Source organism: Podarcis bocagei (genome assembly GCF_964188305.1).
Source record: "Podarcis bocagei genome assembly, chromosome: 16".
NCBI classification, from domain to species: domain Eukaryota; kingdom Metazoa; phylum Chordata; class Lepidosauria; order Squamata; family Lacertidae; genus Podarcis; species Podarcis bocagei.
In genome coordinates, this window is record NC_138142.1 from 4,587,106 (window position 1) to 4,613,144 (window position 26,039).

Here is a 26,039-nt window from a genome sequence, read left to right on the forward strand (position 1 = left end):
CAGGCTTAGGGGATGAATGCAGTTCCCTGACCTCTGTCCCTGGCCCTCCTGAGCACTCCTCATCAATCCAAATTCTTCAGCATTTTAATGCTATTTATCCTAATAAACACATCTTTGGAAAGTATTCTTTTGAATTTTATCCATATAATCCATATAACAAAATAGAACTTCATGAGACAAACGCATAAAAATTGCAGGGTTCCATCCTAGGCCCATTGCTGTTCATTTCTTTTTAAAAAAAGTAAACAACTTATATGAAGGAATTGAGGGAATGCTCATCAAATTTGCAGATGACACCAAACTGGGAGGGGTAGCTAATGCCACAGAAGACAGAATTCAAGATTACCTTCTCCTTAATAGACTGGAGAACTGGGCCCACACTAACAAAATGTATTTCAATAGGGACAAAATTAAGGTAATTTAGTCAGGAAGAATCAGCTGCACAAATATAAAACATCTGGCTTATCAGTAGTACATATGAAAAGGATCCAGGGGTCTTAGTAGATCACACACTTAACATGAGTCAAGAGTGTGATGCAGCAGCAAAAAAAGCTAATGCTATTCTAGGCTGCATCAACAGAATTCCAGCATCCCATTCAACAGAAGTCATACTCCCGCCCTATTCTGCCTTGCTCAGACCACACCTGGAGTCCTGTGTCCAGTTCTGGGAGCCACAATTTAAGAAGAATATTGACAAGCTGGACCATGTGCAGACAGAGGAGGGCAACCAAGATGATCAAGGGTCTGAAAAGCAAGTCTTATGAGGAATGGTTGAGGGAGTTGGGTATGCTGAGTCTGGAAAAGGAGAGACTGAGAGGAGATAGCCATCTTCAAACATATAAAGGGCTCACCATACAAATAATTAACACTATGGTTGTTTACATGCACACACAAGCCACTTGTAGGCAGAATGAAAGATTGGGAGTGGGAAGAAAATACTCACCAAGAATGGTCTGCCTTTTCTCTGCAGGGGAAAGGTTGAAGACGTTGGCTTGCTCTCCTGAGTCAGATATGTAATAGGTTTCAATATCAATAGAGAATTTCTCCACAAATGGGCACGTATACCTGAGAAAGAAATAGCATCAGGGAAGCTTAACCTAAAGCTTCTACGCTCCAAAGTGCTTCAAAAAATAATTTGAACACCCACATAAATACAGGTGCTTTTCTTCCAGAAGAGAGTGGGGGGGGGGGGAGCCTCAATGACTTATAGCGTAGCATAGATTTCATTAGCATCTTAGTTTTCATAAGATGAACATCCAGCGTTTGCTAACTTGGCAAAAATATATTATTTTAGACAATATACTACTTTAATTAATGTATATACTTTTGTGCACATTTCCCCCCAAAAGAGCATTTTGTACACAAAATTTGGTGGCGAACTGCACAACAAAATTAATAGAAGTGAGAATTTTGAAGAACAATTGAGTTTTGAATCACACATTGGTTTGAGAAGTGCAAATTAGATAATTTCTCATTAAAATGCAAAAAAATTGAAGTTCTACTCTCATTCTCAGGCACCAATGCTACCTGTGGCAAAGTTAGACAACTCCTTTAGCATGAGCAAAATATCAACACGTGCACATGCTCTTGAATCCATGTGTGGTGAAGGTTAATTAAAACAACAACAAGGAGAGTGTTTATTTTACCTGTTATCTTCATATTTCCATTTTACAAAATGGGACTTTTTGTGGCCTATCTACCACATAGAGCTGTTGTTAATACAAGCCAATGTCAACTGCTAAGTGAGCTACAGAAATGAAAAGCTCTTATAAGAGGCAGTACCTTGTCCTTGTATAAGGATACGCATTCCATGACTCCTCCTCAACTCTTAAAGCTGCCTTTGGCAGTATAGACCGAAACCAACTGGGGATATGCATACCAATATGGTATACTTTGTGGGTATACTGCCCATTGCCACCAGGACCATCTGTATATGGTCTGTTTTCCAAAATCTCTACACCACTGCCTTCACCACATGTCTCTTCTCGGCTCTTTTTCTGAAATTACAAAATAAAACAGAGTGAGCAGATTCAACGTTGCCCTTGCTGAATCAATCAGGACCTGCCATCAGGTACCACAGTGGTAAATCAAGATCTTCAGAGCTGTTTAGTTAGCCATATCACCAAGGCAGACCTCTTGGTTTAGCTGCGCCTCCTCGCCTGCCTCCATCTTCATCCCCACCTGCAACAAGCATTTAGTTATACATACTGTAACTGTATTTGTTCACACCCATCCACTGTTAGTCCTACTTTTGAGCATCTCTGTTCTCTTTCCATTGCCAACATTGTAAGCTCCTTGGGGTGAGGATCTGGGTTTGTTTGTTTTTTGTTTATGGGTAAATGTGTGTGAATTAGAGTAAGGTTGAATATTGCTTCTCCACATTTTAAAATGACCATTCATGTCCTGCAAAAGTGGTGGGACCTTTTTTTGGAGGGATGGAGTCAGGAGATCCATATTGCCCTCAAAATGTTAGTGTTTCCAGAGTACCCTGAGAAGAAGGATTGACTGTAAAAGAGCTCTGACAATTCTGATTTCTGAGGATATTTTCCTTAAGAATGCAAATTTCTAGCTCTTAGTAGCAAAGATAGGCTACAAAGTGCTGCCTCATGAAATCTCAGGTGCCAAAGGGGTGGCTGAATAAGGGAGAAACTACCTGAGATATTGGTGATCTCCTGTCTCCCAGGGTTTTGCCGGCACAGGCACATAATGACCATGTCAGATGAAGGGAGAGCCACAAGAATGACACAGGAGACTGGTGTTGGGTTGAATTAGGCTACAACTTTATTGGTTACAGGAAAGAGTAGGTTTGGCTAAGGCACTGGGCATCTGGCAGCCCACCTGCTACCTGATAGGAACCTGGTGGGATCAAACCTGTGCTGGGGAGTCGCCTCCAACATGGATTGGATGCCACGATCCTGCACAGGCCACCGTTGGGACTCCCAGACAGAGTCACCCCTCTGGACCCCTCTAACGGGGTACCCTTGTGATTAAGGATGCACCCCAGTGCCTTATCCGCCCAAGTTGTGATGGTTGCTATGAGGTAGGTGAAAACCTGCAAGGCAGCCAATTTGCTTGCAGGAGAAAATTCCTCCCTGGCCCTGAATACGGTGACCGAATAAACCACAGCAAGGTCCATAGGCAATGTGCCAGCTTCCCCCCCAAGTGGGCCCCTAAAGACTGGGTGGGTGGAAAATCCCAGGGTAACAGACCTTTAAATAAGCTGGGGATGGGCTGCTCACAGCCCCCAGCCCCTGCCTCAGATTGGCTGAGTGGGCACTGCCTGCCCTCACCTGCGGGCCTGACAGAAGATGGTGGCCTCCATGGACCCACCACAACTGCGCCATGCAGCAACGGCCACCCACCTGGAGTCCCAGATGAGTGGATATTTCTTTTTTAAAGCATCCATTCAGATGGTGACTGTAGAGCTGGGGGAGGTTAATTAAACTCTCCCCCTCGGCTCCATTTTCTAAATACCAACTAAGTGAAATTACACATATCTGCATAGTATATCGTTACCAGATTTTTTTCAATGGATCCAGGGACCCTTTTTTATTTCATGCTTTATTATCCATAATTAATGGAGGCACAAGGGGTTCACAATCCACATTAAGCCGAGCTAGAAGTTTTGCCCTGGTGTAATATTATATTCCTGTCATTTAGAAGCACCGCTTCCATCCAGGGGCGTATGTAGACTTTATTTCACCTGGGTCAAAGACCCAGTTTGGCACACACATTTGTGTACATACACACATAGGCAGGGGACCTGAATGGTGCCCCCCCCGAGGCTTCATCTGGGGCAAAAAACCCAGCTAGCCACTCTCCCCCAGTAGTTATGGCACTGCTTCCACCAACACAACAATTTCAGCTTGAGTTGGCTTTTGTAGACCTGATGGATAGCTGTGAAATGGAAATTCTGCTGATTTGACATATAAAAGTATACTATATTTTTTATTGCTAAAATTCATAATTGCCTCCTCCCACAGATATTACACTGACATCCATCCACATAAGTTGCTAGCAGAGCCTCGAGCTCCTTCCCTCTCATTGGTATTCTGTGTTTTCTCAGAATACACAGTTATACACATATTTTTTCCCAGTCACACTCATCTCATGACAAAAGAATCACCTAATTCTAGAGTTGGAAGGGACCCATGAGGGTCATCTAGTTTAACCCCCTGCAATGCAGAAATCTCAATACAAGGTCCCCAATCCAATGTGAAACCATACTGGACCCTGCTTAGCTTTGCAAACGTGCCAGCAGTTTTACTGCTAGGCCCATTCCTACCCATGATGCCCTCCTGAATTGAGGGTCCTGCTCAGCTCTGCAGAGCTGTCCCCTTCTCACCCCACTGCTACTTCCTGAACAATGGATGATAAGGTGCCCTTGCGCTAACCACAAGGCCACATGTCCTCTGCAGAGGTATCTCCCCACTCTTGAGAAACCCCAGAACCCCAAATTCTCAGACAACTTCCTCTAACCTACTACTACGCACTCGGTTTCCAAAGCCCTTTTCGGGAGCCAAGATTAATTTGACTTATTTCCAGCAGGCCAGAATGCTTGCAGCTGGGGTTTCAGAGTGCAAGCTCCCCTCCCAGCAAACCAAGACTTTACTCAGCAGTGCCAGCCAACCTCTGATTCCCTTCTGCAACTTGCACGGAGGGCGCGGGGCTTACTCCACCACCCAATCTCCCCGCATACTCTCTTCTGACTTTTTAAAAAAGAGTCATGGAAGACAGAAACTGCCCAGAACGCATCTGTCTTTGGGACTCAGGAGGCGCCAATCAGCAGCTGCTGCAGGCAGAAGAGGAGAAGGCAAAAAATAAAAAATAAAAAGAGCCTTCTGATGGTGAAGAGAGAACTCCCAGGCTCTGCCTGGCTCAGATCGAGATCAGCGGGATCATCAGCTGGGAGCGCCGGCGCCCCCCAACTCCCAAGTGTACCCCAAGCCTGGGGGAAGGGGGGTGAGCTCTGCTTTGCCGGTAGTGCTGGTAAAGCCGCGCAGCTCATTCTCTCTCCTGCCTGCCTCCCTCTTCCAGCTGGGAGTACGGGGGCAACAGTGCGTGTGACACAACGAGTGTCACCTTCGTCAGGATGACACCCAGAGCACGCGCCACTTGCCTTGCTCAGCCTCTGCTGCCGCTGCCACGTTTCCCGGGGACAATTAATGAAATCCAGGGACATTCTGGGGATGGAATTTGTCCAGGGACAGATTTGCAAATCTGGGGACTGTCCCCAGGAAATGGGGATGTCTGGTAACCCTAGCATAGTATCTGTAAGTTTACTTCCATGGAGCACATAGCGCTGGGGGGCTTGCTTTTAATTGGAAAAATGTTTCATGGAAAATAATCAAGTCACCCCCCCCCCTTCAGTACTGTGATCTATGATTCCACCAGCTACTATGAATTTAAAACACCACCACCAGAAGAACCCTAATCATGGTTCTCTCATGTTATGTCAAGTTGCTCCCTAAAATTCACCATAATCCATAACTTTGCTGCCCTGAGTCCTGGCATCCCTAGCTGCTGCCATCAAATGTTGCCCCATCTCGAGGAAGACATGGGTTGTATGTGGCGTGCCCTCTCTCGCTTCTAGGATGAAGGCAGCTTTCCTACAAATTGAGTCCTTACAGGTGGATACATACCTTGGCTCTGCCACTCCTGTTGACCCTTCATGGTGATAAAAAAGACAGAAAGCTAGCACAAAGTTAAGAGACAAGAGAATGTGTCCTTCTTGAAACATCCTGAGGGGAAAGGTTTCATCAACCTGCAAATCCAGTTTGGAAATGTTAGAGGTGAGTTACATCTAATTTTTTATCGTGCCTACCTACTCTAATTATAAGGGAAAATCCAGTCATCCTCCCAGTGCCCATCAAAAGATTTCTAGGGCAGATGGTGACACAGATCTATCCTGGCTAAAATAATAGCATTAAATTACTTGTAACGGGGAACCCAGAGGAGCAGATGCGCTATGATTAGCAAGAATGGCAGTTACTTAAAAGCTCTTATTAAAACAAATCTCTGGGAATAAACATGGAATGGGACATAGCACATGACCTCATGTAAGCAGTTATGGAAAAACAATTCTGGTGAATGTCATTGAAGCATCACACATCCCTGTGGGTATCACCAGCTCTTCACAACAGAAAATGAAAAGCCACAAACAGCTGAACAAAAACAGATTGTGTCATAGTCTTTTGGATCCACTCCAGCCTTTCCTGCAACTAAATATGCAGGTCAATGAGGGAGCCCCAATTAAATAAACAAGTCACTAAGGGGGTTCTAGTGGCCCCTGTTATTCTGGTATATTGCAGAAGCACAATAAAGAATTTATATGACTGCCAATTACAGCTTTCCAGGATGTTTCCACACAGTAGAACTCAAATACTTGCACACTGTTTTGTGACATTTTGGTTGTCTGAATTTTGGAAATTTTCTTAAGGGCCAACATGGCTACCTTTACTTTTATGTGACACACTTTCTATAAAGAGATTTAGTAAGGTATAATAACTTCCCCGAGTTTTCTGTAACAAGCACTTCCAAATTCTCTCACAAATATGACTTTATTGGAGATGTTCTGTGTGTGGGAGCCTGTGGAATGTTTTCGCCTGGCACCTAAAGATGTGCAACAAAGGTGTCAGCCGAACCTCCCTGGGGAGAGCATTCCACAAGTGGGGAGCCACTGCAGAAAAGGCCCGTTCTCATGTTGCCACCCCCTGGACCTCCATACCCACCAAATGTCCCATTTTAAGCGGGGCACTCCAGATCACAGAAGCTAATCCTGGCTTCTGTTTGGATCCTCAAATGTCCCATTAATTGCACTGGACCAAAATATGCTCACTCTGGCACAAGTCAGCAGGATTGCACCAAAGTTGGCATAACCCTGCTGACAAGTGTCAGAGTGCCTTCCAGTCCAGCACTCTGGCAATCATCAGCAGGGGCACGCCAAAGTGTCTTCTGGTCCAGTGCTCTGGCACAACTCTGCTGATGATCGCAAAAGTGTTGAACCAGAAGGCATGCCCCTCCTAGCGTCTCAATTTTGGGATGACAATGGACCTCTCATGGGGGAGGTACATAAAGAAGAGACTCAGATGATGATCACAGGACTGCAGTAGTTCATATGGCGAGAGGCAGTCCTTGAGGTCCTGAGTCGTTTAAGGCTTTATAGATCAAAACCAGCACTTTTAATTGAGCCCAGAAACTAACTAGCAGCCTGTGCAGTCGGGCCAGGATTGGCATTATATGCTCAAACCATCTTGCCCGGTGAGTAACCTGGCGGCCCAAGTCTGCTGCACCTGATATTTCTGAACCATCTTCAGAGACAGTGCCACATATAACGCGTTGCAGTCATTTCCCCAAGATTAACTGGGAAAAGGGACTAAAGGTAATTGGCTTTTAAATTAAATAGGATCAGGAACTAGGTTTTATCTGGTAGCCTTATGCAAACCTTTGCAACTGTCAACTAAAGAGACAGTAACCTTATTACAACAAATGTAAGTCTTAATAGAGCGCTAATAAATTGAAGTATAGTATTAGCTTTATCATACCTTTGTAGTTTATAATAAATAAATAATATATTGTTACTTTTATTAAATTAGGCTGAGTCTGAACGTCTAAACTACCACAGCTGCTGGAATATAGCTAATAGTGTTGGAAAACAATAAATTATAGACATTTGATTGGAGGGGTTAAAAGAAGAATCAACAGTGGCAAATATAGGCAGAGAACCAGCTTTTAAAGAAATAGGTGGCTCTTTCCACACAATCAAAAGACAAAGCAAGGGAGAAATGAAAGGGGAAGGGAAGTCACTTGGGAAACCTAGGATTAAAATGCACTTAAATGTAGTAAGAAAAGAGAGCTGCACAAACCTGGGGAGATAATAGCTGAGCCAGGCATTTGCCTAGATTTTTAAACCAGATGAAAATAATTGTTCTCCCGTTTACTGTAGATTACAGCGTACAGAGCAACCTTTCAAAGGTAGTCAAGTTAGACAACATTTACAATCAGCTCAGCACTTTTGTTTCCATGGATCGCTGAGATGTATTTTGCTTCAAATGAAAGGCTTGCAGCCTAGCACCGATATATAATCCAAAGTCTGACAGCAATATACTCACGAAATAAAACCTGTTGCTTATAAATAGCCAAGGCACAACAACATAAAGGCTGTTTGCTAAGTAAGTCCTTGCGGTGCAAGAATCATAAGCAAGGTCAGGGCTGTCTTAAGTACCGTATTTTTCGCACCATAGGACGCACCGGACAATAGGACGCACTTTGTTTTAGAGGGGGGAGAACAAGAAAAAAAATTCTCCCCCTCTCTGCCCAGCGCCCCTTCAGTGAAGCGGCAGGAGGCGCTGCACAGAGAGGGGGAGAACTTTCCCCCTCTTGTTTTCCCGCTCTAAAACAAAGTGCCGTTTAAGGTGCCGTTCAGGCGGCTACCTTGGAAGCCTGGAGAGCGAGAGGGGTCAGTGTGCACTGACCCCTCTCGCTCTCCAGGCTTCAGGTTCCTTTCGACCTGCCCTTTGGGGCGGGGGAAGCCCACCACCAGCCCCAAAGAGCAGGTCAGGGAGCAGCGGAAAGGTGCAGCGGAGAGGCTCCTGCCATAGCCGCGCGTCACCTCTCCAGCCGGGAGAGGGTCGCAGGGCTATGGGGTCTTCGCTCCATAGGACGCACACACATTTCCCCTTCATTTTTGAAGGGGAAAAAGTGCGTCCTATAGAGGGAAAAATACGGTATATCCGGCACTGTGGTGCAAAGATTCCTCCACCCCTGTTTCCCAGAGTTGCTGACCTTTTTACGGTGCTGCCGACAGCTTTGCGGGGCTGGAGGAGACAGGCAGCGGCTGGAGGGCGGCTCCTCCAGCGGGGAAGAGGCGGAGGCTTTGGGTGCGGCGCTGCTTCAGCGAGGCAGGCAAGGGTGGCGAGCTGATGCCGGAAGGTGCTGTGCCCAGCCTCCGCCTCTTCCCTGGTGCCCGTGCCGCGGTGGCCATGGCAGGCGGAGGCTCCGGGCACTGCGCTGCTTCGGCGCAGCATGGCGGAAATTGGTGAGAGCAGCAAGCTGATGCTGGGAGGCGCCACGTCCAGCCTCTGCCTCTTCCCTGCCGCCCTCCAGAACTTGGCGCCCTGGCGCCCCGCGCCTCTATGGGCAAGATGCCCCTGAGCAAGATGTCAATCCAAAGATCAAAAACTTTTTACAGCCTTGTTGATTCCAATGGAAGAGAGTTAGCTAGTAGGCAAAGGGAGAGACCACTATCTTTCCCTCAGAGCAGAAATAATTCATAATGCCTGCATACACATCATACATTTAAAGCACATTTGAAGTAACCTCCTTGCCATATAATCCTGTAGTTTAAGGGTTCTGGGAATTATAGCTCTGTGAGAGGTAAACTACCATTTCCAGGATTCTTTGTGGAAGGGGATGTGCTTTAAATGTACAGTGGACGCTCGGGTTGCGAACATGACCCGTGCGGGAGGCATGTTCGTAACCCACAGTATTCCCAACCAGCAGCACCGCGTCTGCGCATGCGCAGCTTGTGATTCAGCACTTCTGCACATGCGCAAGCGCCAAAACCTGGAAGTAACCCATTCTGGTACTTCCGGGTTCAGCGCGGTGTGCAGCCTGAAAACACGAAACCTGAAGCGTCTGTAACCCAAGGTATGATAGTACTGTTCGTACAAAGCCTGTTAGCATTGACCTCTGGACTGCCAGTTTCCTACCTGTCTCCCTTCCTCAAATTGCCAGCTGTTGCCAACAAGGCTCAGCTCTGTCACTTAGAAAGTCTGCTAGTAGCCAGCTGCTTCAAAAGCTGCTGCTTCTGCATGGTACCCAGCCTCAGTCCCTGCCCATGTATTTTCAGTTGCTTTCTCATTGTGTTGGCCTTTCAACTAAGTGAACATGGCAACCAGGTACGCTGGCTTGCCCCTGCGATTGAGGGGGCAGGCGCTGCATGCTGTGCATGCACATGTAATGTGACGATGTGAGCACACCACAAGGTGTGTGTGAGTGACATGAGCACATTTCACTGTGTGTACACATCATCATGGAATATTGAGGCCTAGAAAACTGGGGGAGGGGCGGGTGCCCCTGAGGCCACCAATGCTGCTTATAGCTACCCACATCCCTGTCTAAGGGCTAAAGCTATATTCTCCATCAAAATTGTGAGTTTTGATAAGAAGTTAATGGTCCTACATATCCTTTGCCATCTGTCAATATCCTTCTTGGTGTATGGCATTCATTAATATCCAAAGAGTCAATGAAAGTTGTTTGGAAATAACTGTTCTGTACTTCTGAGCAAGAATTCTGAGCATAAGGGCAGTACGATTATTTTTAGCACATAATGGAAACAATGTTCCTGTTGACACAACTTCAGATTGCTTTGGCCTTGTGAGCTACAGCAGCACATGACTAGCACATGGCTGACTCATGCTCACTTTGTTATCTGCTATATTGACCTTGAATTCTTACTAAGAAGTGCTGCTCCCCCATGTTTTGAACTTCTAAATTGGACTGTTCTCTTCTGTGACATTTTGGATTCACCCTTGCTCCATTTTTTTGTGCACAGACCCACACCGTACTTTTGAAGCACACTTGACTTCCCCCCAAAGAATCATGGGAACTGTAGTTTGCTAAGGGTCCAGGGAATTGAAACTAAGTGAGAGGAACCTACAGTTCCCAGGATTCTTTGGGGGAAGCATGTGCTTTGAATGTATGTTGGGTGTGCTTTAAATGTATGGAGTAGATCTGCCCTCTAAGGTACTATCTGCCCAGCTTCTAAGGTTCATTTCAGAACACAAGTATAACCTTTATCATAGTAAACGTAAGAATTTTCCTTGTACCAGGTCAAATTGGTAATAAAATTCATAAAGCCATGACTATCTACCTGCCTTCTACCCAACTTTGTACTGCTCCTAAATATTTTCCCTTGATGCTTCACTTCTCTATAGTCCCAGTCATTTCCCTCTTGTATATTTACATGCAATCATCATGTTTTGTCATTGAGTAATTGCAGTGTAAGTGAATGAGTTGACAGGGTACCATAAATTGCTGTCTACTATAATAGGCAAATTTGTGTTTATTACAGAACACAGTTCTGCCATGGGAGGGGGAGCGGAGAGGAGAGAACAATAGGGAAAAAGGTGCCTCATAACATGAAGAGTCCTTCCTCACCACTGAGGTTCTAGGAGTCTCATTTTGGCCACTGAAAACTTCCAACCTGTAACCTGCTCAGAGAACTCTTCCCAAACAGACTCATCTGCTGCACATTTGCCACCAATCCCACCCTGTCTATTGCAAAAAAAACTGGAAGCATTCTAAGGCACGTTATCAGCTCATGTAGGGTGCTTTCCAAATCTGGAGCCCATGAACTGAGAGTATGCCCTGCAACTAGGGATGGAATCCAACACTGCTGTGTAGTGCTTCTGGTTTTACTCCAGAATTGGGCGGGTGTGTGTGTGTGTTATTAACACATCTAAGTTTTCAGTCTCTCTTATTCTGCTTCTTTATATTGAATGTTGTTAACTTTTTAACTAATAATGTTCCAGTATTTGTTTCCAATTCCTGCCAATACTCACCTATTAAACACCTTGCTTCAATAAACAAATGGCTAATAAATTCATTTTCTTATTTTACACCCATTTTGTTCAGATATTCCAGAATTATCTATTTGGGATCCAATGGAACTAATATAGAAGTATACTGCACTGCCTCAGGGAGGTCTACTCAGGTAGCAAATAAGGCATTGGGTTGGGTCCTTAGCCTAATGAGTACCATACTAAAGAAGTATGGGGTGTGTATGTCTCTATCCGGGAGCCCACAAAGGGGATAATGGGCCATAGCAACCCTCCAAAATGGCGGCCATGGTGGGATTGCCCTGTCTGGTGTATGTCATAGGATGACCCTTTAATCCAGGACCGACCCAGCCAATTAATCAATCAGCATGCAGGCTGGTTGACCCAGGATACACACCCAATGCCTTCACCAAAGCCTACTTACATCTGTAGTCAATAAAGTTGTGGCCTATTTTAACCCAATACCAATGTCCTGTGTCTTATTTATCTCCCTTGTCCTGCCCTGTGCTGGCTGAACACTTCCTGTACCTGGAAACCATCTTTCTTCCGTTGCAGAATTAAGGCAGCAAGCATGGCATTTCCAAGCAATCTCCATTCCAAGTACTGACCAGACCCAGACCTGCTCCACTTGAGCAAGGTGATTGTATATGTATTTTCAGATCAGGCCCTTGAAGTGCAGATATGCATGTAGTAGAATCCTATGAGGTATGGACAGTAGCATCACATAATCTTCTGCCATATATTTTTGAAAGTTGCTTGTCTGTTGGCTATGCATATGGACATCTCTTAAAATATGATAATCAAGTTTTGCATGATGGTTCCCGAGATCAAGGAGGAGGTCTTTATCTATGTTTGGATACAACTGGGGACCTTTTGACTCAATAAGGCTTGAAAGACAGAGCCTTTCAAAATTGCTCTGATTTTAACCACTGATGTCAAAACTGCATTGATTTGTTAGTTTCTCAGAATTCCCGAGCAACACCAGGAAGTTGCTGATTGCTATTGAAGCAGAAAACTGAAGGAAAGTAGGATAGATTGAAATAATAGTCTCCTCCTTTCCTCTCCCATTTAGAGCTTTAGAGTTGCCTCTCCTGGATAGATAGATGGTTGCTCAACGTATTGTAATTGTCTGAAATGCTGGTGTGAGCAAAAGGAAACAGCAACCAGCCAGCCTCAAACACTCCAGTCAGTATGTGCCTGTTGCAACTGTAAGATTTGTGAAGTCTAGCAGCATTTGAGAGGCACGAATAAATGGGATGACAACAGACAGCTAGGCTTGCAGCTTCTTGTGCTGGGAGCTGTAATTAAGTAAAATCTTAAAAACAGAATGCTGCCGACAGTTATTGACTGAATTACATGCAACTAAGACACAATTGATTATCAATTGGTTTTTACATTGCAAGCTCTCTTAGATAACAATAACTCCTACTTGTGCGGCAGCAGTCATTTGCACGCATATAGGAGTACCTGTTTTATCCTGGGCTGTCTGTTTCCATGATGTGAGTAAGACCTGGGTATCATTAACCAATTCTTTTGAATGATTCAATCTGACATGCAATTCATTAGGAGCAATACATCTATAGTGCTGTCTGCTTTCTGATGCGGGTATAGAGACAATGACAAGACCAACTATCTTTATGTCACACCATTTTTCAGTACTTGAAGTGCTCCAGAATTATCAAAGTGGAGGGCACTACTGAGGGAGGATTGGAGCAGGTTTATCCTCCCCATATTTTGGACCATCTGCAATTATTTCCTAGGAACACCTGTATTCCAGGTCAATTCACAGACTATTGTTACAAACAAGTAGTCATATGTAATAGATATGCATGTTAAGTAAGTCACAACACTGGAACATAGGGTACACCTCTTATACTAAGTCAGTTCACTGGTCCATGAACTATGCAGCCAAGATATGTACCTCCCCTATGGAACATCACCAGGACATTAGCTAAAGCCAGTGTGGTCTAGCAGTGGATAAAAGACTGGAGGCTCAGGGAGTCTGGAGCTCAGATCCCCACTTAGACATAAAACACATCACCACTGGGTGGTTTTTGCCTTGTTGCTCGAAAATGGGCCTGGGTTCAATCCTTGGTACTTTCAGAAGGGGCTAGGAAAGATCTGCCTGAGAGGAGAGTTACTGCTAATCAATGTAGACAGTACTAAACTCGGTGGACTAACAGTCTGGCACAGCAAAAAGCAGCTTCCTATGTTCCTAAGGCGATTAATTCCCTCTCTATCTCTCTGACTAATTCACAAAGAGTTCTTGTGAAGTTAAAACAGGGTAACTTGAAGGAAGAAAAGGGAACAAAGGAAGCTGCCTTATTTGTACAGGCCACAACAGTCTATATTCAACAATTGTTGCATGTTCTATTTGTAACATAGAAATATATTGGGTTGGTAAAAGTAAAGGCGCTGTGATCTAAACCACTGAGCTTCTTGGGCTTGCCGATAGGAAGGTCGGCAGTTCGAATCTGCATGATGGGATGAGCTCCTGTTGCTCTGTCCCACTTCCTGCCAACCTAGCAGTTTGAAAGCATACTAGTGCAAGTAGATAAATAGGTACTGCTGCAGCAGGAAGGTAAATGGTGTTTCTGTGTGCTCTGGCTTCCATCACTGTGTTCCGTTGTGCCAGAAGTGGTTTAGTCCTGCTGGCCACATGACCTGGAAAGCTGTCTGTGGAAAAATGCCAGCTCCCTCGGCCTGAAAGTGAGATGAGCGCTGCACCCCATAGTCACTTTAGACTGGACTTAACTGTCCAGGGATCCTTTACCTTTATTTACCTACCTATGTTGGGTTGCATCCAATGTTAGCTCTATTCAAAGCAGACCCAGTGAAATTAGCAGACAAGACTAACTTTTCCATGCATTCTTTTCCATGCATCTATTCTGAAGAAGACTAGCACTGGATACCACCCAATTTGTTTTTATATACATATTGTACATTATGTAGTCTTCCCTGAGTGTAAGAACAGAGAAAACCAGAAACCTAAATAAAATACAATATACAAAAGTATTCACTTCTATTGCCTTCAAAAGCTAATTTAAGGTTTGTTTCATTGCACTCCATCTCTTTACCATTCATCATCACTCATGCAGAAAGATACTGATCAGAATTTAAAACAATGCTCATAGTTCAAAATAAAAAGAATCGTTAAAGGGGATTTCCTTGTTTGTCTGCTAGTTATCATATTCATCTGCATTTAAGGTTTACTGCCCCCCCCCCGCCTGTTTTTCGTTTTAGTTATCCAGCCAGCATCCCGTTATAGACAGAAGCAGCCTTAAGCTCCAGCATCTGTTTCCATAGCAATGGATTTGCATCAGCAACCCAATGGATTTGGTTCAGGCCAGCCTTGGTCAGTTTTCGGCGTAGCACATAAATTGCTAGGACTAATAACAAATTGAATGATGTCACTGGCTACCACACACAAGATCTGTGTACGTCATTTGAGTCAAAACATGCATTTTTTTACATACGACACACAAAAATAAGTTGGATTCCATTTGATCCATGTATGATATATTACTTTAGAAAATGAAATTAATACAAGGAGGCCACTTAGTAAAAACAGGGGCTAAACTTGAGAAAGGGCTTAGCCTTTAGAGATTTTAGACTAACCTGGCTACCATTTTAAAAAGTTATGGCAGTTACACAATAGTAGCATGCTTAAACAGATGACTCTTGAAAAATAATGTCAGAACTCCCTTTGATACTGTTATAGATAAATCCAACATACCTCTACTGTGGCTACAGTATTGTTATATGTATTAAAATGTACATTTTCTCTATATATGTTTGCAGAATCTTCAGATTAAAATCAGTTGAATTAAAAAAAAACAAAATGAGGCTGAGTAGAGGGAGGTTAACTTTGGCTCAATTTGGTGTTAACTTGAAAATAAGTCCATTTTGTGGTGGTGTTATTAAAATGAATGCTGAAAATTTCCAACAGCTTGCTTATTTATTTATTTTTCAAATAATGTGGTGTTCTCCATTGATGCAGCTTTTGGTCCCTTTCTACCAGTTACAAGTGAAATCCACAGTGTGACCAGCCCAATTAAACCACCTGGCTGACAAAAACCTGGGGCGGGGGATCCCATTGTTAATACACTGGGTTCAGTGTGCAGGCCAGAAAAATAGAGGAATGACTCACAGATTCCCAAAGGTAATCTCTGACTCTGGGCAGAGGGGGAAAGCATGTACATGTCTGTTGACTCACATTCTTTTTTAAGAGCAGAGCTTTTTTGGTTAAAAAAGTGAGGTTCTGGTACTCATATCTTGATAAAAGTGCTGTGGGTGCCAGTATAGAATGACTGTCATGGAAAGAAAAAAAGAGGTGACAATAATCTAAACTAGTGAGTATTGTCACACACAAAAAGCACTGATTAAGAGTATTATTATTATGGTTTATTTACATGCTGTTTTTCCAGCCCCAATCCCCCCCAACAAACAGCGAACAGCATATTAAAACAAATATATGGTTTACAGTGCAATAAAACACCATTAATGAAACAAAATAATACCACTAGTCCAGTGAAAGATCCATCCCCTATATAAAATTCACCAATTCTCTTTTAAATCAATTTAAGCTATCGCCACATTTTCTGGCAGTAAATTCAGTATATTAATCACTTACTTTATGAAAAAGTATTTTGTCCGCAACACAGATACAAAGTAGATTGAGAGGGAGAGTCAGGTTGTAAAATCTAGCAACCAACTGGTAGCCATAGATATGTAGGGCTTGGTCAGTGGACAGACTCTATTTACGTTGCAGTTGGCAGCCTTCCAATTACTTTTCAAATCTATGATTTTATGGTGGTCACAAAAGGCTTGTTACTAGTGCATCTGCTGCGCAATCCATGCAACCTTTGCAACTATGACGGCTCTTTTGGTCCCAGCCCATGTGACTTATTCTCCCCATATCACAACTTGGGCAGATGGTTCAGGGCAAGTCTGGCCAACGGAAACTAAGCTGCATTGTGTATTGTCTGGGGACAGTCAGCTAGGCACAGACATGTGTAAAGTGTGTATGAGAGAGTGGGGGACGTAGCTTGCTAAATAACAACCGTCAGGGATTGCTCTTTTTCAGCCTGCCCATAACAGATGGTCACATAATACGGTGCTATTCATCTGGATACCTCACAAGGACATATTCCACACACACCACACACACAGCTGTTAGGAGAGGAAGCCATTTGACCAGACCTTGCTGTATCTCTACACACACATAAATAAAGAGCAGCTGTGCAAAGGGGCATGGGCCAATGCCCAGGATGAGAGCCTTGGACTGGATTTCCTGGAAAACTGAGAACCAAGATCAATACCAGCAGAACTCGGGCAGCTCCAAGACAGTTGTAGGGATGCACGCAGAATACAATGGTGCCTCGCAAGACGAAATTAATCCGTTCCACGAGTCTCTTCGTCTAGCGGTTTTTTCGTCTTGCGAAGCAACCCTATTAGCGGCTTAGCGGATTAGCGCTATTAGCGGTTTAGCGGCTATTAAAGGCTTAGCAGATTAGCGGCTAAAAGGCTATTAGCGGCTTAGAAAAAGGCGGGGGAGCGAAAAAAAATCGGAACACTCGCAGGACGTTTTCGTCTTGCAAAGCACCACTGTACAAACAAGGAGCACTCAGGCAGATATAGTGATGCAGTGCTTATCTAGAGGCAAGGCTATTGGTATAAAAATGGCAGCAGATAGGGAAAATCGTCTTGCGAAGCAGCTCAAAAATGGAAAACCCTTTCGTCTAGCGGGTTTTCCGTCTTGCGAGGCATTCGTCTTGCAGGGCACCACTGTACAAACAAGGAGCACTCAGGCAGATATAGTGATGTAGTGCTTATCTAGAGGCAAGGCTATTGGTATAAAAATGGCAGCAAACTAGCATCCTGTGGCCAAAGGGGCCTGGTTGTATGTGCAACATAAATTATGCAAATCCTTAAAATACCCAGACATTTATCTTACAGAAAAGCAAATGGATAGTTGTGAAATTCTGATTCTCCCCACCCCCCCATGGCGAAATGTGGTATCTGGAAAAGATGTATTAGTAAATGATTGGCACAGCTGGAGGCCCAAATCTTTATTTCTGTAAAGATGCACGTCATGTGTCAAGAACAATAGGAAGCTACAGCCTCTAACGCTGGGGATTTTGGCAATACATTTTGGTACCTGAGGAGAACTGCAAAATGGTGCCCCCAGCCAGGGAGGAAGGGGTGAGTGAAGATCTACATCAGGAACAAGGGAGTAAGAACCGCCCTGAGACCTTGAATAAATAAGTTCAAAAAATAATGATGATGTGCGTCAGGATGCTGCCCCTGTTGATCCTGTCACCTGAGGAGGTCGCCTCACCTTGCCCCATGGGCAGGCTGGCGCTGCTCTGACAGAGAAACAATTCTCACCCTAATGGGCATGCATGTGCTCAGCAGCCATGTCTTCTTTGTATCATTCCTTATACTCCAGGACTGAGCCCTGGCTTTCAGAACGGTCCTGGGGTTGAGAATAAGATACCAAGGGGGTTTCAGTCTGGATACTATGGCCAGCCAGACCTGAATAGCATTGTGTCGCCAGAAGAAAAAGTCTGGTTTGCTTTCTGCTGCACTTGGCCACCACCAAAGTAAATGGCTAGAAGGTGTTACTGCAGCTCATTAACCGTGAACCCAAGGGGTCAACTGAGTTTCTTAACACCTCAGCCTTTGGCCTCAGCCTGAGCAGCTCATCTCCTGATGACAAAGCTGCTGTCAACCTGCTTGTACCTCTTCCTCAGTGTACCTGCCTGCTTGCCTGCCTCCCTCAGCTTATTCAGTAGCAACCGGGCTTCTGATTTTCCCACTCACAGCAATGCCTTTGGACCTCTAGTCACATAACTAAGCCTCAGTTCAAACTGAGACCTGTGGAAGCCACTAAGGAAGAAGAAGCAGCCATTTGATACACTGAAGCTCTTAGCTTCTAAAACACAAGAGTGTTTTATTTAGCAGCTTGTGCTTCTTTGCTCTACGCAGCTGTTACTGGGTCTTCACAAGGCGTTCAAGTCTCTACTGTAGTCACACGCAGCACTGTCACTTTTCTGCTGCTGTTTCTCTTCCATCAAAAATTGCATCGTTTGTCATTGTCACTCTGCGGTGAAATTACATAACCTATGTAAATTGCATAATTAATTACGCAAATGTCAATGTCATTACATTATTCCAACCCATTCATTCAAATGCAAAAGAAATGCAATGCAAATGGAGATGGGGAAATGCAATCAATTATGTTTTGTTTGCAGGCTGAAAGCAACAATGGCTTGATTTCCATTCCAGACATGGGTCACAAAATACAAGTTTTAGCAATTTCTACTCATGTTTCCATTTTCATCAGAATGATCTGGCACCCCTAGTAGTCACTGGATGAAACAGAGAGAAATGAAAAAATGAGAAGCTGCTTTGCGGGGGGGGGGGGAGAGATTTGGAGCAAAGAAGCAGCTGTGGGGGGTAGGAGGAAAGATACTTGACCCTTCTGCCCTCCATTTCTCTGCTTCAGATTACTATCCAACCAATTCTCCCTCATAAACACATGATTTGTTTTTGCAGAAGGCATTGGGATCCTCTTACAAAGACATTGTGTAGTTGGTTGGCCACTACACCCCACTGAAATAAATAGAGCACTTAAATGCTTATGAACCTTTCAGGTATGCCTTATTTTAATTTTTTTAAAGCAGAGATTCACAGGAATTTGTATCAGATTCTTTGAAAAAGATGACTAGCCCTAATTATATAGCTCCCGCTGTGTTCTAAGACAGAAAAGAAAAATGTGCATTCTCCAGATGGCCGAGCATACCAAAAGATCAATTGCTTCTTGATCAGCATTCAAAAAAGAAAACACACACACACACACACATGCAAGAAAAAGGGATGAACCTTCCAAGTAAGTGTCAACCACCAAATGCTAAGAGAGGAAATGCAAACATATTTCAAAGGCTGTAGACAGATGCTCATTGCTTCAGGGATCTGTAGGTGCACTAAGGGGGCCGTCATTGCTCATGCTTGGCACACTCACTTCTGTGCCACTATCATCTTTGGTCAAATAGGGTTTCCATCCGACATAAATGGGGTTCTTAAATAGCAAGCAGATTACCTAAGTTTTCGTGGAAGCAAAGGGCTGGGGTTCAGCAGCAGAGCATAACATTTGCATGCAGAAGGTTCCAAATTCAATGCCCAGCATCTCCAGATAGAGCAAAAAAGGATCCCTTTCTAAAACCCTGGAGCAGAGCTTTTCAACCTTTTTGAGTCCATGGCTCCCTTGAGCAACTACATCCTTTCTGCAGCACCCCATGGGGCTCAGGAGCCCAGCTATGTCACTCCTTGCCTACAGAGCTGGCAGCTTCTTACCCTTTTTTAAGCACCCTCTTTTGTGGAGTGTTTCTTCAGCCTCCTGTCCCTGAGAGACCTCCAGGTGACTGCTGCTGCTTTCCCTGGTCTCTGGGCTGCCCCACCCCAAAGAGAGGTGCCTCCTGGGGTTTGTCTGTCCATTCCCAACAGCAAAGGCTGGTGGACTGGGGTCCCTCACCCGCTTGCTTGCTTGCTTGCTTACCCAAAGGCCACCTCGGCTCCTGGCAACCAACACCCCCCAACCAGCCCCAGAGGCACCATTCACCTGGGAAGCTTGTAGTCAGGGCGGCTGCAACACAAGCCTTTGGGAGGCAGAAATGCGAGAAGGCATCAGCGGAGGGAGGGAAGGAAAGAGGGACAGAGGCCAGTGTTTCACATGGCACTCCTGACCATCATTCAAGGTGCCATGGCACACTGGTTGAAAACCGGTGCCCTGGAGAATCCCTAGCAGTCAGTGCTTGCATACAACACTGAGATAGATGGAGCTTTGATCTTTAAGTGTTATTATAGCCCAGGGACTCTCACTTCATCTGACAAATGAAGCAGCACAGGCAGTGTCAGAGGGCGAGGAGCACCCCCACCCACCCCAGTCTCCCAAGACATGGAACTAAGCCCATTGTGGTTACTGGAAAAATACAGTTTCCGTGTACAAATCACAGTTGTACCTTGGATCCCAAACACCTTGCGAGTTGAACATTTTGGCTCCTAAATGCTGCAAACTGAGAAGTGAGTGTTCCAGTTTGCGAACATTCCTTGGAGCCCGAATGTTCGACGCGGCTTATGCGGCTTGGTTCCCAAACATTTTGGACGTCTAAAGGATTCTGTTCGGCTTCCAAGATCCCACTGTAGATGATAGATAGATAGATAGATAGATAGAGTAGATGATAGATAGATAGATAGATAGATAGATAGATAGAGTAGATGATAGATAGATAAATAGATAGATAGATAGATGATAGATAGAGATATAGATAGAGATATAGATAGATAGATAGATGATAGATAGATAGATAGATAGATAGATAGATAGATAGATAGATAGATAGAAGCAGAGCCACAATCCTAGGCATGACTATTTGAAAGTTAACTCCAGCAAAATCAGCAGGACTTCTGAGAAAACCTATTTAGGATAGGAATGCTAATGTGAAATATATATTTCTCTTTCAAAAATCTAACATATATGCAAAGTAAATCCAACTCCCCAAATCCACATCACCCTTCCTTTCCCCTATTTTGCAATAGGTTCGTCATATTTCTATGTAAACTATACAAAGTTATAAGAGAGTAATGTATTCCCAACAGCAGTCCCTGGTGATAATGCTCTTTTTCTCACTATGCTAATTTAACCCCTCAAGAGGGCAATTATTTTTTGCCATGGGAAAGGTATCCCCTAAGCAAGACTGCAGTGTATCAAGAGCAGCAGCACTCATTGGGTAATTTGGATTTTTTGCTTGTTTCGACAAGTTAAGATTTTTTACTAGCACATTTCAAAGTGTATGTTTTCAAGGAATTGTAGGTTCATAGAATTGTAGGATTGGAAGGGACCACGGGGGTAATCTAGTCCAACCCCTTGCGATGTGGGAATCTTTTGCCCAACGTAGGGCTTGAACCCACGACCCTGAGATTGAGGGCCTCATGCTCTGTCAACTGAGCTATCTCTCCACCACAGTTTTAATACCTATTTTAAAATATATTACTTTGTAATGCATTTTGCTGCAATTTAGTTTGTATCAGGACACTGGCAGTCTGGGCTGCTGCTGCTGGGATGCATTAAATATCTAAATACAAAGATGAAGTAAGTGCATCCATTAGCCAAGTAAAAGCTTTCAAACTTAGCCATATCTCACCCGTGGCTTTTGCCATTGTTGTTACCACAATTATGACTGGAATAGGTTGATAACAACATAGCCGTCATTATAGGAATAAAGATGGGAAGGAGACAGAGGGAGAAAGCAAATGTTAGCCATTATCCCCTTAACATGCTGTTACCACAGGAAATGACAATTGTGTGTCCTGCTCCCCGCCCCTTGTCAAATACAGGGAAAACTAACATAGAACCCTCTAGATAGATAGATCAGCCAATTTGAATTCTCTCCATTTCTCATTTCTCCGACCTTACATTCAGTTCTCCAGATTTATGTAGCAATTTGTGAACTTAAAAAAGAATCCTCATAAAAATTCTCCTAATAAATAAATTTTAGTCTGAAGAACACATTTTGAAAGAGATATCTCCTAATATGCTTTCCCCCACTCATTTATTCATTTCCAAGCACATTTTCCCCTATACATGCACTTTTGTAAGCATTGTTTGGTTGGAAAAATGCATCAAAAAATTTGAAAAAGTGCAAATTTTGAAGGGTGATTGTGTTTCAATTTTCATATTGTTTTGAAAAGTGAATGCTTGATAAATCTAGCTTTGAATGCACAATGAATCGTATGTGTCCCACATCCCTATCTCCAAGTGATGTTGGTCATTGACTGTGCTGGCTGGGACTGAAAGGAGTTGAAATCCAAAAATGTTTGTATGCTGCTGCATTGGTCACACCTAGTTAGTGGAATTTGTTTCATGTCCTGACCTTACACTGCCTCAGGTTTTCCCACTCTGTAGGCACTGGCATCCAACTGTGTGGAGCAAGGGCAGAAAAATGCAGAATATCATGAAAATACTAGGCTATGAGATATTATGGAAGGGGATGCAAACTTTGGAAGTAGCTGGACATTTAGAGCATGGCCTACTTGGGCCCAGACAACTTTTACTGGAGTTTGTTAGTGTCTGGAGTAGCAACAAATAAAACCTGAAGCATGCTCAGGTCCATTCTACTCTTTGAAGAATGCAAAATGTTTTATGCGAATGACTTGAAAGAAACTGCCTCCATGTATTCCCTCCTTCCAACTTAAGCTGTTACAAAAGAGGAACACTCCAGTCAATGATGATTCCACCACTTTCTCACAGTAGGTACATAAAGACTAGAAATGGGTCCTGGAGAAACAGCTCATCTGTTTCCTAGGATATCAATTAGAAGAGGCTTTAACTTATAAGGTAATGCTCCTTAAAAGGGGAGGGGCTAATATGAACTACTAGGAAGCTTCTGCCCATTACATGAGAAAAAAGCTGGTGCAGTTTTGAAATCAGTGGTTAAAATTAGAACAGTTTTGAAATTGAAATATACTCAGAGTCTACATAACAGAAATGCTCAGTCTATCTTAATTCAAAATCGCATCCAACTGTATCAAACTTAAGAGAGAGAGAAAACCCTGCTCCTTAATATCAAGAACTATCATGCAAAATTTGGGTACAATGTCCTAAAAAGTTGATTCTAAAAGAGGCAAAGGAAAAAGAGTAATTGGCCAAATGTACAGAGGGCTTGAAGACACCCACTCCAGAGAGGCAACTATCCCATGTTTCTTCGTGGGCACCTCCACTGAAGGCATGAGATAATACTGTTTAAATATGCCCAGTCTCTGTGGCAAACACACAGACGATGCTTCAAGCAGCGCTGCTGTGCCAATCCATACAGTTGCCAGGAACAATGAAGGCTGGGCACACATACTGCTTCCACCACTATCTCCCCAACACAGTTAAGGCCTTCTTGCCAAGTACCCACAAAAATTTAACAGGGAAAATTTATTGATTATCTGAAGATATGTTGTAAATATCTTAAAACATTAGCAGGATTGACATAAACTCATGCAGTAAGAATTAATTAAATGAGAACGTAAGGGGGAAATAGTAAACAGCTTTGAATTGGATATGCAGTAATAAAAATATACAAACTAAGTAACTGCAGAAAGGAGGGGAGGGAAGTCGAAAGAAATGCAGACTAATTTTGTTGTGATTTTGTGGGTTTTTTCTTGTTTTGTTAAAATATTTGTAGAATGTGAAAATGAAAAAAAAAATTAAAACCCCACAAAAATACTGTAATAAACCATTCTTAGATTCATAGCAGCTACAATGAGTGCCATGATAAAGTGATCATAAAGACAGAAAAGAGAAGAAAAGGCAAGACTAACAACATGCACCCTGCACTTCTTGTTGCTGTTTGAAAGCTGACATTTGCAGATAGGCAGCATCACTCTGTTCTCACATCTCTGAGTGACAGTATTAGAAATGAATTGTACCCAAATGGCTGCCTTCAACTGGAAGGTAAGAGGAAGTGATGAACAAACGGCATTGTGTGCGCGACCACCTTGGATGAAACAAAGGCTATTCCTGCTTCCTGACGAAGGCATCCCCTTTCTTCCCATGAAAATAAATGATGAAAAGGGAATCTCACATACAACTGCATTATAAACTACTCCTTTTTACAATTCTAAAGCATCAGCAGTGTGGCAGTAGGGGAAGCTCATTCTTCTTTTACAAGCTCTTGGTTAATTTAAATATTTCACTCTGTTACTGGTTCTATTTTTTAATTTATTGTGTTTTATTTAGTAATTTTAGTATTTTAACTATTCTGATACAGTGGTACCTCGCAAGACGAATGCCTCGCAAGACAAAAAACTCGCTAGACGAAAGGTTTTTCCGTTTTCGATTTGCCTCGCAAGACGAATTTCCCTATGGGCTTGCTTCGCAAGACGAAAACGTCTTGCAAGTTTGTTTCCTTTTTCTTAACACTGTTAATACAGTTGCGACTTGACTTCGAGGAGCAACTCATAGAACACAGTGTACATAGTAGCCTTTTTTGAGGTTTTTAAAGACTTTGGTGATTTTTGAAGCTTTTCCAGAACTTCTTTTGCAGCCATTTGGTAAGTTAAGTTTTTAAAACTTTTTTGGGGGGTTTTGGATTTTGGGTTGGGGTGTTTGGAATTCAAGGACTTGGTGTTGGGGAGGGGTTTGCAAGAATCTGGAAGCTTGTGTGTTTTTTTCTGCATTTTTATGATTTTCTGTGACCATTGGGCCACTCTGCTCTTTTTTTAAAAAAAATCTGGATTTGAATTTCTGTGTGCTGGGTGGCTGGGGGAACAGTTGGGGAGGGGTTTTCAAGAATCTGGAAGCTTGTGTGTTTTTTTCTGCATTTTTATGATTTTCTGTGACCATTGGGCCACTCTGCTCTTTTTTAAAAAAAATTCTGGATTTGAATTTCTGTGTGGTGGGTGGCTGGGGGAACAGTTGAGGAGGGGGTTCTTCAGCAAGAAGCAAAGAGTGGAAGAGGAGCCTTCTTCGAGTGGTCCCCCAGAGTCTTAGAAAATGTACTGTACACTTTGTTGATTTTTAAATGTTTTTCTGTCATGTTTATAAAGTTAATTTATTTTCCCTTCAATTTTTGAACTGCTACTTTACAGTATGTGTGACTTTAAAGAGCAGTTAATAAACTGTTGTTGTACCAAATTTGGCTTTGTTTGGACTTTTTTTGACCATAGGAACGCATTAATTGATTTTCAATGCATTCCTATGGGATTTCGTGATTCGCAAGACGAAAAATTCGCTAGACGACAAAACTTGCGGAACGAATTAATTTCGTCTTGCGGGGCACCACTGTATTTAATACTGTTTTAAATTATAAACTGTCTTAAAGTTCAAATTCAGTTTCCAAGTGTGGCTTATAAGTTAAGAAAACAATAAACCACAAACAAGTGTCCATAATGCTCCACTGAAAATGAGGGTGAAAATGCTACCAAACCGAATTCTCTAACACTGCATTTGTACTAAGAAGGCACCTGATGGGAAAACGTTGGTATTGATGGAGTCTAAAATCTAATAAAGACAACAAAGTCAAGTTCACATCTGCTGATCTGCAAGCAAATCCAAGGTACATTAAGTCCACTGCTGTAATGTAAAATTAATTCTAATTGATGGAAGCTGTTATGTGTTCATTGCAGAATGCCAAACCACCAGGACAGCAGGCAGCCAAGGTGATGAAAGCTCTAGGGGAAAAGAATTGGGGAGTGGTGGGGGAGGGCAGTGACAAGCACTTCACAGGTTACAATTAATCCAGCCTCAGCTTTTGGGCACTTGAAACCTCAGCAGGGGATTCCAGGAGGAGAAACGATGCGTGAAAGTGAGAGACACAAGATGACTCATTGCACACACCCTCTAGAACAGAAACAGCAAAGTGATACAGAACAGAGGACCAATTCCATACTTCTTTATGGCCCTCCACCCATTGTGCACTTACAACATAC

The 26,039-nt window shown here is 43.3% G+C and overlaps 1 protein-coding gene across 10 annotated transcripts in view; it reads right to left on the bottom strand.

The window, feature by feature from the left end:
• PITPNM2 (phosphatidylinositol transfer protein membrane associated 2) overlaps window positions 1-26,039 on the bottom strand; it is a 196,018-nt gene that overhangs the window by 79,321 nt on the left and 90,658 nt on the right. For all 10 annotated transcript variants that reach the window (XM_081174673.1, XM_081174677.1, XM_081174671.1 and 7 more), the window contains 2 exons: window positions 1,783-1,997; window positions 944-1,065 (listed from right to left, as the gene is read on the bottom strand). In XM_081174673.1, the coding sequence (XP_081030799.1) occupies window positions 944-1,065; window positions 1,783-1,997 (337 nt within the window). The remainder of the gene's footprint in view (window positions 1-943; window positions 1,066-1,782; window positions 1,998-26,039) is intronic.